A 15,815-nucleotide genomic window follows, 5' to 3' on the forward strand; every position below is an offset into this window, starting at 1 on the left:
ATATATATATATACTTTTTTAATATTTACGTCCTAAACTCTAATTAAAGCATCATTTTTTTTACTATTATTTACAATTTTATCAAGAACTTAATATCGATTTTCTTTAAATATAATTAATTTTATAATACAACTTTAATTATTTTAATAAATATATATAGCACGAAGTTGTTCTAATTAGAAATTTTTAGTGCATATAAATTTAAAATTAAAGAGAATATATTCTCGATTATAGCGTGACACGTTATAATTTATAATATGCATAATAATTTGATTTATTCTATTAAAGTTATATTTTAAGCTTAAAGTAAATTTTCTGTGTTAAGGACTTAGTGGTAAAGTGCAGGTGTAATATTTTGCTTAATAAAATTTTGTAGTTGAAATCTTGTTATATATAAACTTATATCGTGTGTGTCCTGTGTGTGCACTTGTAGGTATATATATATATATATATATATATATATATATTTTATTTCCTGGTTTATTAAATCCGATCTGAGAAAAGTAAAGTTGTAAAAAATTCACTTTGGCATGTTTAGAATGATCCATTCTTCTCTTAAGAAATTCATTCATGCATTTATCATATAATTCCTATTCTATTTTCTGTCTTTCTTTTATTTTTTTATATCTTCTTAAAGTTTCTTAGGGAATTATTCTGCTTTATTTTCAAATTCCTAACTCAAAAAATAAAACTTTTAGAAGAATTGTAGTGATCATATTTCTATATTTCCCATAAATTCTGATGACTTGCACCCACTTCTAACTTTCCGTTCGATTTTTTTTTAATCTTATAAATAATATAATTAATAAATATTTATCGAATTATTACTAATTTTAATTAAGTTAACTACTATTTAAGGGGGGAAAAATAAACATTACTAACTTCATCGTATTATTAATACTTCTAAAACATGTGGCTTTTTGAAAGAACTTTTCTTAATGAGTAATTAATGACTGTATAATTTAAAATTAGACAAAAATTTCAAAAATAAAAAGCGAATGGTAAAATTTATTATGGTAATGAAGCTAAATCAAGTGGTTAAGAATTAAATTTTCTGACGCTTTTAAATATGAATTAAGAGCATATCCCTAGTGAAAGAAAAACTAAATAACTTACAACTAAATAAGCCTGAAGGTTTATGTTTATAAGTTGTATCCTTTAATGAATTTAATATAAGTAAATGTATGAGTCTTATTTTCCTTTTGAAAATATATAAAATAATTACATTAAAAGTTTTAAAAATAAATTACTTCTTTTATTACAGTTTAGCAAATTAACCTTTAAAATATACGTTTCCATTATCTTCATTAAATAACTCATAGAAGCTACTTTTAAATAATAACTAAGTTATATAATTAATTTAGTTTATAATCAATGTTTTTAATATAAATTTTTTTTTTAATTCTTAGCTGTCTCAGTCCAACGAGACTCATGTATACTTGTATAAGACGGACCTCAACACGGAGGGATCGTATGGTTGTGAAGTTTCGACAGAAGCTCCTTCTTTTCGTACAGTAAAAGCAGACAGAGACCTCAGGGTGTACGGTGAGTTAATTGGAAATGGATTTACTTAGCTTGAACATTACTTTAGCAGACATCTTGCTGTCAATAATTAGCGGTAATGACTTTTTTTTTCGTAAAATTGCAGTGAAAAAACTCCAATAATATATCGATAGACAGCGACTTCTTTCTCCTTTTCTGCTTTTAAGTTTAAGGGGAAAAAAATGGATATCTCATTTATAATAAAATCTAACATTATAGGATTCCAACATTACCCTATCATTTGTTTTTATTTTAAATTGAAGGAAAGTTAATCATTGTACAATTTATTAAAATTGAATAATTCAAAAACAATTATTAAAAATTCTTTATTTTGTTTTCTTATAACAATTTTCATACTTTTATTCTTAACGTAAATTTAAAGTGTTTTTAATTTTTAGATTAAAATTTCGAATAAATTTTTACTTGCAATAAAAAAAAAAATTCTGCATTATATTTTTGCATATCTGTTCTATATTCATTTATAAAGAGAAAGAAAAGTTTTAATCTTTGCTTATATTTTATTAAATTATAAAAACTTTATCAAATTTAATATACTTTAGCGAAATCTTTTATCTATTTTTTTTTTCTATCCAAATTCAAAATTTAAAACTTTCGAGAGATATTTTTCTGACATAATTTTAAAGAAAAATTTCAATTTTTCTATAATAGAACATTTTAATCTGTATACCATTTATAAGTATGATTTTGATTGTAATTTTCTTTAATGGAAATTCAACGATTTTTTAAAGTCATTTTGTAGTTTTTTAAATCGACTTTTATCATTTTTTTGTAATTCTAGTTATTAAACAAGTTTAATATTTATATAAAAAACTCCTTTATCTTTTTAATTCTAATAAAATTCGGACTCACAATTATGTTTATCTACATTATTACATGATTTTATTAATGCGAATAAACACGCATTTCGAGGATCAAATTTGTATTTTCTGTTTATATTATTCAATTGTGCGATATATTTACTTATTTATTTATTTATAAATACTTTATTTTTATGTAAATTCTTCTTTCGGTTGGCTTAAATTTAAATTTTTAAAATAAATAATCACGTGATAAGTTTAAGGTAAATTCGTTTTGTTAAATCTTATTATAACTAAAATATAAATCCTGTTACAGGAGGAATTAATTTTTTCTCCATTGTTACAAACAGTATCATATAGAACGTGAATAAGTTGATACTAGAAAGTATAAACATAGGAACTAGACGAATAAACTTAATGACTCAATGTAAGTTTTCAAAAAATTCTTTATATAAATTCAAAGATGCTCATTCTTATGTACGGTATAGTACGTATTTTCTATATAGTATATCTGGAAATACATAAAACATGCGTATCATTAATGTTACATAAATAATTTTTAGAAAACTTCCATTGAAAATTTCCAACATACTATAATGTAAAATGAAACAAGTATCATAAAAAGCAAATTCGAATACATATTGTCCCACTGTGTTTTTCACAGTGGGACAATATGTATTCGAATGATGTATTCAGTGTTCAGTGGTTTTATACACTGGTGGTCAGTGTATAAAACCACTGAACACTGATAGTTAGTCGCTGGTTCGCGCTTCATCAATGCCGCGTGGAGTTTTCCGGATTTTTTCACGTGTCTAACACCTAAATAGGGACCAGTTTTCTATAAAAGTCCTCCTGGGACGCACTGTACTTTGGCAGATCGCCCAAGTGTTTCGTTGCATTACGCCATCAATCCAAGCAATCAAATATATATTCAAGTTTAATTTCTGAAATATCAGTGCATTGCTAGTCTTCACGAAGAAATGTTACGAATTTTACGCAAAGTAGCACTTTTTTTTTCCTTTTTCTTGATCTCGAACCATCCGATGCATTTTTAAAGTTTTAATTTCAGCTTTTTTGAGGATGTTATCAACAGCTCCTCACTCACTTTCACACTTTGTTCATCACTTTTAAGCGATAAAGAACTATAGACGAAGTAAGGCGTGAAAGAAAGGAATAAACTCGTAGTGCTGTCATTACTGTGCGATTTCACACACAATTGGCACACTTCGGTGACGTGACACTTAAACAGAGACTAACAGATAATCGAGTGATGGATAAAAGAAGTTTTACTGTAGTGAAATAATTAATATAAAGCATAAATAATAGCTAGTTAAATCTTCCTTGTAGGCTCAACGTATTTTTAAAAATAATTAAACAATTTATATTTAACTGAGATTTACAAATATTTAAAGTATATAGAAGTCATTCTTAAATTTAAAAGATGATATATCTAAGGTACTTTACTTGTTGAGAGTTCTCTTGTATCGTGCAAAGCTGGACAAATACAAAAGAAGTGGAAACTAGAGATAAATTCAAAATGAAATTTCCAAACAGAATCAGATTTATATACACAATAGCATTATGAAATAATCAGTATATTTTCAGTATAATATGGCATGATCAAATTAATATCTTAATTAACACTAATTTTATTAAAAAATAATCATTTTAATATTACAAAATTTAACTCATTTACTTCTGAATTTATTGGTTTATATCATCAATCTTAACATATAAATGCGAATTTCATTTATATCTTCTATTAAGTATTGATATGATTTAAAAACTTCCACTTCTTTATAAAAGAAAATCTATTTTTATCGCTAACAAAAGAATAAATGGGATCAATAATTCCCTTTTCTAATTTCAATGATTTTTATTTTGAAATTTCATTTTTTTTTATATTTGTTTTGTCACGAAATCACGTAAGTTGTTCCCGTTTTCAGATTTATTGGATTTCTGTGAAAATTTGAAAATTGCATTCTTAACAGAATAACTTATTCGTAGAAGTAGAGTTAAAACAGTATTAAGGTAGCTTAGGCTTGTTTAAAATATTAGTTCACTTAAAATTTCGTGAAAGTGATAATAAAGTTCGTGTTACATAAATCATAAAAGATACCGACATTTATGTCTCAACGGAGGCATAGAAAGGCCTTCTCATAAAGTTCGTAAAACCGTCTTTTACTATCCTTCTACCTAAGAAGTTACACTTTACCTTTCATTATTACTCGTAAAACATTATAAAACTGACTTATTATAAGTTTATTATGTTAATTTTTATAAGAAACTCCGCCCAAAATCTCTGCCTTATCTTTTCTTCTTAATATAAGTTGTCTTTAATTAGAAGTTCCATCATATAATTTATTTTGATAAGGTATCTTATGGGTGGTTCTCATTTCGTACAGCTAATGTTAATGTTTTGCAGTGTTTAGTTGATCCACCCAATTTTTATATGCACCATTATCGATTTTCTTTGGAAAATTTTAAAATTCAACTCCTTAAAGTTCATGAAATCATTTTCAGTCAAACGTGATAATTGATTAAGTGCAATTAAATTGTTAAAGCGGAATTTTTTTATGATTACATTAAATATACATTAAATATACAGTATCAACAATTAACGATTTCTAAGGTAAAACTCGTATTTAAATAGAATTACAAAACTGTTCTCGCAGATCTTAAAATTATTTATATATTAAATCAGAGATAAAATTAGAAAGAGAATATTTTAAAGCTCATCTTCTTTCCTTCTTTTCTACGTTGTCTGCAGAATTTTCTTCTGTACTCGTGCTTAATGTACTGTTACGGTATTAAAGTACAGTTTTATCATTCAAAGACAATATATACATTTTTTCGTTCTGTCTTTTTCAGTATATCACGCGAGAATCCATTTTACTAGATATTTCGAGAAAAGTTTTCAGTACACGTTCACATCGTGCACTGTTATTATTCCGTAAAATATGGACTTTTCAGAAGAGTACACGACCCATTGGATGGAGCTCACGTAAATCCCTCTACAGCCAATCCTTGCGTGCTACATACAACCTTATTTGTGGCTAGATAACCTGACAAAAGTACTACATTGCTACATAAACACAAAGTTCGCATGTGTTATATAGATCGAAAATGTCAACTGCCTCTTGACGAAAAGAATTTAGGTCACTCTCGTCCTTTTTTATAAAAATATCACTCACATGAGGGGACTCGGATCTTATCGCAAGGGACAAAGCGTGATTTGATAGTCGGAAAATTGGATAGGAAAGAAGAATGCATATTTTACACTATATTCTACCTTCCTTTAAAGTATAAAAATTCTCCGAAAATTATAGCTGACGTGGTTCCTCGACGTATTTTTTGAGAAATGAAAAAAGAGGGATATATTTTAACAATCGGTAATTTTATCCAACTCCTTTCAAATTTTCTCCAAAGAAAATGACAATGCAATTTTATACAATTTAATGTCTCCTAATGTCTTCTATTGATCATTTTATTAACTATCCTAACTAAATATTTCAAAATATATATATTTCATCACAAATAAAAATAATATTTGAAATATAATAGAATTAGATATGAATTTTATTTTATTCCGATTTTTGTTTAAAATGTTTCTAAAAGTCACGGTATGAAAAACAAGACTAAATTATGGTCAGTGGAATAATAAAATATAAATAATTTTTATTAATTATACAAGAGAAAATAATAATGTCTACACTGTTGCACGAAAGATATGATCATTAAATTGCACGCTACTTTGATACATGCCTTTATATTCGTATTATTCAAAGGGTGAAAGTATTCCAAACATAATTTTCTTTATTTTATTTGCCAATGACTTTTATTTAAATTGTATGCAAAGATATGAACATTTTGCAGTTGTACACAATCAAATCCATAAACTCGATTAAAATTCTCGAAATCAATATGAAAAAAAGTAGAAACGAGTCACAAATTCTATTTAATTTATAATATTTCGAAATATCAATTGTTATAACCCTTGAAATAACAATTTAATTTGCATGAAATTATTTAAAATTAATTTAAACAGATTTCAGTGTAGTGATGATGTTAAACTATTCCATTTAAACTCTCTTTTTAACATCTTTCAACTCCTCAAATTTAATAAATTAAATATATAATTTATGCTTAAATATAAATTTACAAGCTACTACTGCATAAATTTGCATCCCAGCAAATAGAATTTGCACGAAAACATTTTCGATTTTTGTTAGAAATAATGGAAAAATATATAAACCATGATTAACGAAAAATCACGCATGGTATATAACTTCACGCCAAACAAAAAATAAAGAATATAAAAGCAGTGTGTTCTATCAAAAGAAAATACATTGTAAGCAGAAAGAAAATTGGTGCTCGACTCAAAATTCGCTTGAACAAACACGAAGCACGAATAACATTAAAGATGTATGAATAGTTACCGAAGCCACTCCAAAGAGGTAGAAGGCTCTCACGAAAGGTTCTTTTTTTTGAAAGCTTTAACCTTCTAGAGCTCATATATTTAGTCAGTAATATCTCATCTCCATTAAGCTAGCTGCTCTTCTTTCGATAAAATAATGGTACATTATTTATTCCCGAAGAGGTGACATTTGTTTGCCACTGCTGACAAATCGTTACTATTGTATATCACTAAGAAAAATCGATATTTAGGGGTGTAAAACTTTTCCCTGTCTTGTGGGCCACACACTTTAGTGCATCTGTTGAGTGGGCCACAAAGGGGAATTGAATTCTCTGTCTATATAGTGAGTCACTTGATAGAATTGATGCTATTGCATTAGATGGACCACTAATTAGATTGAATGTTTATTAACTTGCAACAACGAATTTCGAACTAAATACTGTATTTTGTGTTCAGTAGATTTCTATGTAAAATATTTGAGACCGTTTTAATGTATATATATATTTTTAATGTTTTGTAATTTACATGACTATTCGCTTTAACGAGCTACTAATTATCAATTCTGTACTGAAAATTGAATTTATAACCAAACATTTGTAATTATCGGTTAGACGGTCATAAAGGATATTATATGAATTTGCCCAATTTGATGTAATAAATATAGCATGAAAATAGAATGGCATTTACATAATCTAGATGAAAATTAGAATTACTCAGAATAATGCAACTNTTTTTTTTCACTTTCCTACTTCTTCGGTTCTATGTGAAAATGGTAACAGCGTATCTACAGTGGATTTAGATAAGAACATGAAACATCCAAATGTGGTAACAACTCTTAGATCATTCTCCCAGTTTGCTAGTGACAGAAAAATGTAGCAACATAATCACAAGCTATGTTTGGCTGTCCAGAAAGAACATTTTCCTATGAATTATGACATCATCTGTTCACTTTTCGCTTCTTTTAACGTTAGTATATTCGCTACATTTCGTACAAACCTTTTTCTTTCAGTTAATTATGGCGGTTGATCCACTATGTCATCTGATGATAACTACTACACAGTTTATTTTCCTACTAACGAAATCAGTCATCTCCTTGCAATACGGTAAAGAAAATTTCTATATTTAAGAAATATAAGGGGGAAAAAAATGTAACAATAAGATAGATTGAAAGAGAATTTTCAATAAAACTAATTTCCTTTGATAGGTTCTTTATACTTCAGTTGACATTCAGTTTTCCATTTCAGATTCATTTTTTACAATTGTAATAAGATCTCAACCAATAAAAATTTGATTAATAGGTAATTATCTGTGGTTATTTTTTAATGTAAAGAAATTCTTTTCAACATATTAATTCTAATATATCTCAATTTCAACTTTTATGTGCAGTTTTGTATGCAATTTTCTTTGAAATTTTCCTTTCAAAATGGATTACTACAAAAAAAAACAAAAAAAATTTCTAATATACTTTTTATAAACTTTATAAATATATAACAACTATATGTTCTTTTTAAAAAATAAACAAAGTAAAAAATAAACTTTAAACATTTAAAGAAAAATGAATAATTCAATTTTTATTCTAAGAGGATTTTATTATTTTTACTTGNTATGACAATTAGAAAATTTTAAGTTATATTAATAATACCGAGCTACTAATTATCAATTCTGTACTGAAAATTGAATTTATAACCAAACATTTGTAATTATCGGTTAGACGGTCATAAAGGATATTATATGAATTTGCCCAATTTGATGTAATAAATATAGCATGAAAATAGAATGGCATTTACATAATCTAAATGAAAATTAGAATTACTCAGAATAATGCAACTGTACGTAATTTAACTCAATATATTAATAATAATTGATCTTAATTCCACATTAAATTTCCTTTAAAAAAAAACTGTGAATATTATCGGATTTTTAAAGAAACGTCTAATTTTGTAGAAATTTATCAATATTAATTGAAAAGAAAAGAAAATTCTTTTATATTTTTTTCGAATATCTGACATATTGATTGTGTGGATTTCCGATTTGTAATAACCACTTATTCTTCCTGCAATTTTACATTTCAGAAACGACCATACAGCATGGATCTGAAAGTGGATTTCTTTCTGTATGACTTATCAACTTTACGACGGTTCCAAGTATTGGACTGGTTGATTTTTACTACAGATGAACTCCACAGAGACACATAACGTCCCAATACCTGGCTACCGTTTCTCCATTAACTTTTATATCTGTGTTTCATCCGACACCTGCCTTAACCCACCTGTCTATCTTTATTTCAATGCCCTCCTCTTCTAAAATTCTAAAATATTTCTTTGTTTACGTTTTATTTAAAATAATAATTAACTATTTTATATTGATACGTTTGTTTCCGTTCCNTATAAAATTAATTACAATATATAAATATCAGTATAAAGAATTAGTGTTATAGCTTGGCGGCCGTTTGAATGGACTATGCTTAATGTTGAATAGTATCCACGATCGAATCCTGTGATGGATCATCTTGGGTTTTTCTAGATGGCACCGATCCTACTCAACCTCCTATCTAAAGAACACTGGAGTTTCCCAGGTGTAAAGACTGTCGAAGCGTGCTACTCATCCTATCCTCATCCTCTTTCTAGCGCCAATGACTGGCTTTTCTGAATGAATGAAACCCTGAATAATTTTATATATATTTAAATATCTATTATAATACTATCCAGTTTAGAAAATACCTCAAAATTTATGACTTATCATTGTCTATTTCATTGTAAGATTCGGATCGTACATTATAAAATTTCATATATTTTTTTATTATACATATATATATATTCAGTTAAAAAAATTAAAAACAATATACTTTATTTATTAAATCTTTATCAATGTTCAATAATATAATAGGATATTATCTAGGAGTAGGGTATTATATTATTTAGATAAATAATACCTTTTATATTTTGAATGTAAACAATTTAAAAAAAAAATGTTCTTACAACCTTTCTATACAATATGTAAATTATTAATAGATATGCTACAAATCTTTATAGATAATATATTAACAAACATTTGACATTTTGAAAAGCTGGTGGCCATCCATAACTCTTTATAGTACAATATTGACAAAGCGTCAAGTAGAAGCAAAACATTCTTTCAGGTGTATCAAGTAAAAATTCTAAGAACAAAGAATGCCCTAGATCCCAGATGTTAACAATCTAACTTTTACATTTTTTACACTCCATTTAATACACTTTCGCGTCAATAAAAGATCTTTTATTATTATTTGAATTATTTTACTCGACAAAACAGTATGTTCATTGCCGGAAGCTGTTCATTGTTGTTATTTTTGAATACCATTGGCAGAAGTGGAGCACGAATATAAAAAAAAAAAAAAATAGGGAAAATACTCCTAACCGGATTTTTGTTGTTTTGCCCGGAGGTGAATGAAAGTAATAAGGTTAGTATGGTATAGAATAGAAGTTTATGCATTGAATAGGGTTTTCATTGATTATAACTTTCAGATTTATAAGCAGATTAGATTTTTAAGTATATTATACTTACTATATGATATAATTGATTTTGATGTATTCCATTATAGATAATTATTATAATATAAGTTTCATTACAGGATTTTGACATAACTTTTTTAAGTTGACATATTTATTAATATTTAACCTTTTCTCTAATTGCTTTTATTTAATTTTAAATTAAATAAAATTGGATTAAATTCATTATAAAACGATTAAATATATAAATTTTTACTTATTCTTAGTTTTTCACTTTTTAATTTTACATATAAAAATTTAAATAACGATATAAACTTAAACAATATCATATTTTTAATTAAATTTATTTATTTATTCAGTTATGTACAGTACAATTATATTTTCTGAAATAAATATACAAAAAAAAACAATTTTATAAATTTAAAATTATGGGATAATCATTTTTAAAAACGTTCATAAAATGCAATACTTAAAACTATATTTTTAAATTTAATTAAAAAAATTAAACTTATTAGGTTTTCCTCGTGTTAAAAGGCTAGTAAATATGAAATAAAATTAATACTAAATTAATAAAGATTATGAACAATTTAATTCTATATTTGACTCATTCATTTCTAACAAAGGATTATTGGATGAAAGACAAAGAAATGATATCTTGCCGCATGGATAAGTGAAAAGAAATAATGATGTGTATGACGTCACGGATGATAGTGGGTCGGAGAAAGTGTAAATCCATCGGGACTTCACCCCTGAGTGATCCCAGGTCCTCTTTGGCTCTTGTTCTCAGTTCTACAATAATGGGTTTCTTATCTTCTCCACCCTCTCCTCAATGAAATCCTTTACCTTCTCTCATCGACTCTCTACTTGGTACTTTTTCCTGCGGTAAAATTTGAATAACGGTTCTAACGTTTAAACATAAGCCTAAAACTGGGCTTATCTCGGCGACCCATTGATTGTTCCCTACAGACATCATTCAGTCATTGTAAGCTCGTTCGCTTTAACTGGTTAAAAGTAAAGTAAAATGATCTTTTATAATTTGCTAAATAAATAAGAAAGTGTGAAAAGAGTCATAACAATCTTTAACCCATTTCTAGTGAAAAATTTTTCCTTTCTAAAGACTTTCATATCTCCTAATCTCACTTCAGTTTTCCTTTGATCTTCTTCTCGAAATAAAATCTTTTTCTTCTGTGCATTATCCCTGGCTCACAATTTCGGTAATGCAAGTGCATTTAGTGAAGATGACATTTCTAGAATGCTCTCGGAATTCCACTTTTTACTTTTTAATGCAGAATAAAAATCATTTTTGTCTCTTATAGTATTTTTCTTCGAAATTCTCTTAAGAAACAAATATGTGAAATTTCTTATCTATAAAATATTACAAGTAGATTCTTTGACTCTTGAACCATTTCCAAATGAAAAAAAAAATATACTAAAATTTGTCTTAAATTAATTTGATAATAAATTTTTTTAAATGTTTCATTTGGTTGTTTAGTAAATAATGCGACAGTGAAATAAGATTTACACGGGTACATCATATATTTCTCTTATATTTATGAAGAAAATAATTTATATTTTAGTTTGAATTTTATANATAACTTGGCTTGTATTATGTACAACAACAATATACTGGGAATATCTAGTGAATTATTATATGTAACAAAAGTATAATATAACTTAAAAAAAGAAGAAAAATATCCTTAGCAGAAAATAGAAAAATGACATCATTTGGTAAAAGTAATTACAAATTTCTTTCAGAATTTGTTAAATTACTGCAAAGAGCAATTTTCTTTAGCTTCGTAATTACGTTCACTTATTGGTTTTCGTAGTGGCATAATTCTTCGCTTCACTTCTCTTCTCAAAATAAGATATACATTTTAGCAAAACATATAATCAATTTACAAGTTCTCATCTTCCAAATTTTAAGAACACGAAGAGGAATTTCGTGATGTTGGCATACATGTGATTCTGTATGAGATTTTCTCCGATGACGTCATTAGTATCGAAGAAAATAAATTGTATTTATAGCTTACGAAGGGGCAAGTAGAGTCTCTCGACCAGGTCAAATCAGGGATCACACGGGATCGATAATCAAGCTGGTAAAGCAGAGAGAAGACAGAAGAAGATTTATATCTAACCGTGCTGTAAAAAAAAGGGAAGTAAAGTACAACAGAGAAAGACAATAAACTTCTGATTTTAGTGGGAAGAAAAATCAGTCAAATTTTTCCTTGCGCTTAGAGAGTCAGCGGTCCGAGACCTAGTGCGATTGCCAAAAAAGAAGTAAAGACGGACAGGGAAAAGTAGCAGCTGTGGTGATGTCTACTTCACTAAAAAAGTCTCGTATTGCTACAAATGATGGTTCCCAACTTCTTCAGTAATACAAGTAGAAGCTTGGTGGGATGATCGAATATCTAAAGCTAGGTATTAAGTTACAATTCCTCGCAAGAAAACTATATGGATGTGGCAAAGATTTGAGGATTCTCCTTTCTAATGCATTCTTTTCGGATCAACAAAGTAGCTTCTTTTTCTTACTTGGCAAATGATGTAAGTCAATGAAGGTAACGTTTTACAAATATCCAGTTTTCTGTTGGCAAGTACGAAATTTAAGATCCTCCCCCTAACCATCCTGGATTAATAAATTATATAAAATTTGATCCCTTATCTATCTTAATGCTATTTTAATAGAGATTGAATTACATTTAGGGCCCATATTTGACAGAAAAGTTTTGAAAATTAACTTAACTTTGATGAGGTTTCGAAGTTATCAAAGAGTTCTTAGAGAAGAAATGTCAAAAATTAACCATGAAATTAATTAATGTTGCAGAAGATAACAATACAAGATTCTCTTTTTATGGGTCTTTGTAATGTGTTAGTTCTTGTTGAATATTTTTCTAGTTTCGTTCGTGACGGAGTTTTCGCATTTGAAATTTTACGGTGCATGATGCACATTTGTTGTCGTCGCTGAATGGAAAAACGCGCATTGATCTTCCCCGCTATAATTAGGTCCCCAGGACATCTGTTTAACAAATGGACACGTCTTACAGAGACGCCCTCAGGAGTTTTTATGGCACTCTTACTTCCAAACAGCCAATGGATAGGTCAGTGCTACCATTATCATTTTCTTGTCGCTGATATTTTGGAATATTTGGACGTAAAATATATGAGTTTTCTATTCCTTTTACCACAACAAAACTGGACGAGTTTGCAGGTACTCGATCAATGAGAAATTGACACAGTTGCGCGTCTTATTTACCCATAATGCTTTTTGGTATCCTCCCGCTAGAAAATTGGATATGCATGCAAGCTAATCCGGTAATTTAGCCCATTTGTACATTCGTAATCAGCATCTTTTGCGTCACACATCAAAACCTTCTGTGGTAAAGGATAGATAGCCTCATCATTCTCCTGTTCAGACCTCTCTTGGCGTCATCACTAAGTGGTCCCACCCGTCACCAACAGAGGCTTAATTAGGCAATTGTATCACCTGATACTTCACACGGTGACTATAGTACGCCTTTGCTTCACAATAATAAGCCTAAATGAGTCTTGCTGTTAAGAGTATGGTTACAGTTAACACTAATGTAGACTGTTAGTGAGGATCGTTTGCACGCAATCTCTTCCATATTGCCTCTTATTATCTGCATTAATATTATCTCTTCTAACTTTTCGATTCTTTAATCTCCTTGTACAAATTTTAGAAAGTATTTCGAAGGAACTGAATTACTATAGAAAAGTTTGAATTTTTTAAATAAGATTCTTAACCAATTTAAAAGTTTCCTTCTATATAAATTATTTTTTATTTTTGTTTATTGGTTTGACTGTAAATTCTTTTACTTTTATACTTTTTTAATGGTTTAAAATATTAAGAACTCAATCGAATCCATCTTCACACTTGCCTCGCTTTTTCTATCGAAACTTCCTTTTTTCTAATTTTATTTTCAAGTTCAGCTGACTTCTTCCACTTTTTCCTTGACTTGTTTATTTATTTTACTTTTTTAAGTTACTGTTCCTACTACTATATTAAAAAGTATTTTATATATTAATACTAAGTTACTAAAAGAAGTAAAAATAATAATATATGAAGATTTATAACGATTTTTGTTATTTAAATTTTTAATATTTAATAGAAGATTTAATAATATCACTTACTCTTTTATAAGAAAAATAATTATAGTAATAATTTAAAATATAAATTATTAAAAAATAAAACTGTATAAACTTTTTTTCGGGTAATTTTTAAAAATTATAAAATTTTTATCTCGAAAGAATTTTTAAATTTTTCGAGTGATAAAAAAATTAATTCAATAAATTTGTGAGAAAAAAAAACAATTAATAAACAAACAAATTAATCATTCAATTTATGAAACTATTAATATATTTTTATTAATTTTTATTTATTACAAAAGTTTCTCATAAAAGTAATGCAAGAAACATTAGCAAATTAGGCCAATCAATTGAATTTTCCAATGCCTTACGATTCTCTAACATTAATGAGGAATGCCTAATGATGCTTAAGAATCCGTGAGCATGCTGCACAGATGGCATTAATAACCACGTTTTGAGTTATGAAATGATTTATTTGCTCTTTAAAAAATATTTTAATCAAAATATTTTACTCTAAAAATTAATCATAATTTTCAAATTGGAAATTGTCATCGTGTTTTAGAAGTAATTTCCATATCTGAAGATATTGAATTTTATGTTGTTCTTTTTTTTTAATCTATGAAGTAAATTATGCTGTTATTAGCCTTCTGTTCAAATTAAGAAAGTTTACAAAGACTTAAAAATCTGTAAAAATTGATTTTGATTCTTTATAACTAATTTGAAAATAAGAATTTGATATTAATTCTTCCCATTGATTACACAAAATACTTTATTTTAATTAGTAACATACAAATTTAAAAAAAATTATAATTCGAAGGAATGGATACTATTTTCCATTTATTCCGATATAAATATAACATTTTATGAGGAACAATTGTTTATTAGGAAAACAAATATAGGATGGCCCAAAAGTCAGTTACCATATATTGTTTAGTGTATTTCAAGCACACTTGTGACTAAGAATAGTAAAATTAATTTGTTAAAGCGTTAAAATTTACGTATTGAACAAGAAAGAACTCACTTTTAAACAATCTTTGTAAAGTTTTTAAATAATAAAGTATTAAATAAGAGATTCTTTATAAGTGTTAACTAATTTTTGGACTATTTCTGAATACTTTGCCAATTCCCAGACATAAACATTATGGAAATTGATTCAAAAACCATTAAACATATCTATAATTAAACAATTTTAATATATGAAAAATCGTAATTACTATAATCATTATTTTAAATAAAATAAATAAATATAATTTTTATATTTATAATAATTATTGCTTATTAAATTAAATTAATTTAAAACGTTTAAGTTAAATTTCTGTAATATTTATGTTCTAATCGAATTCAAAGTAAATCATAATACGATTCAGCTAACAAAAGATAAAATATGTAATAAGATAATTTATTATAAAATTTAAATATTAAATATTTGATAAAGGTCTTTGTAATGTG

At 27.0% G+C, this 15,815-nt stretch overlaps 1 protein-coding gene across 1 annotated transcript in view; it reads left to right on the top strand.

The window, feature by feature from the left end:
- LOC111636097 overlaps window positions 1–15,815 on the top strand; it is a gene marked incomplete at its 5' end in the record, with an annotated part of 40,831 nt that overhangs the window by 18,412 nt on the left and 6,604 nt on the right. Inside the window, one exon of the mRNA XM_023381277.1 lies at window positions 1,410–1,545. Coding sequence (XP_023237045.1) covers window positions 1,410–1,545 — 136 coding nt within the window. The remainder of the gene's footprint in view (window positions 1–1,409; window positions 1,546–15,815) is intronic.

Source organism: Centruroides sculpturatus, unplaced genomic scaffold (assembly GCF_000671375.1).
Source record: "Centruroides sculpturatus isolate CEXI.00-Female unplaced genomic scaffold, Cexi_2.0 scaffold1103, whole genome shotgun sequence".
NCBI classification, from domain to species: domain Eukaryota; kingdom Metazoa; phylum Arthropoda; class Arachnida; order Scorpiones; family Buthidae; genus Centruroides; species Centruroides sculpturatus.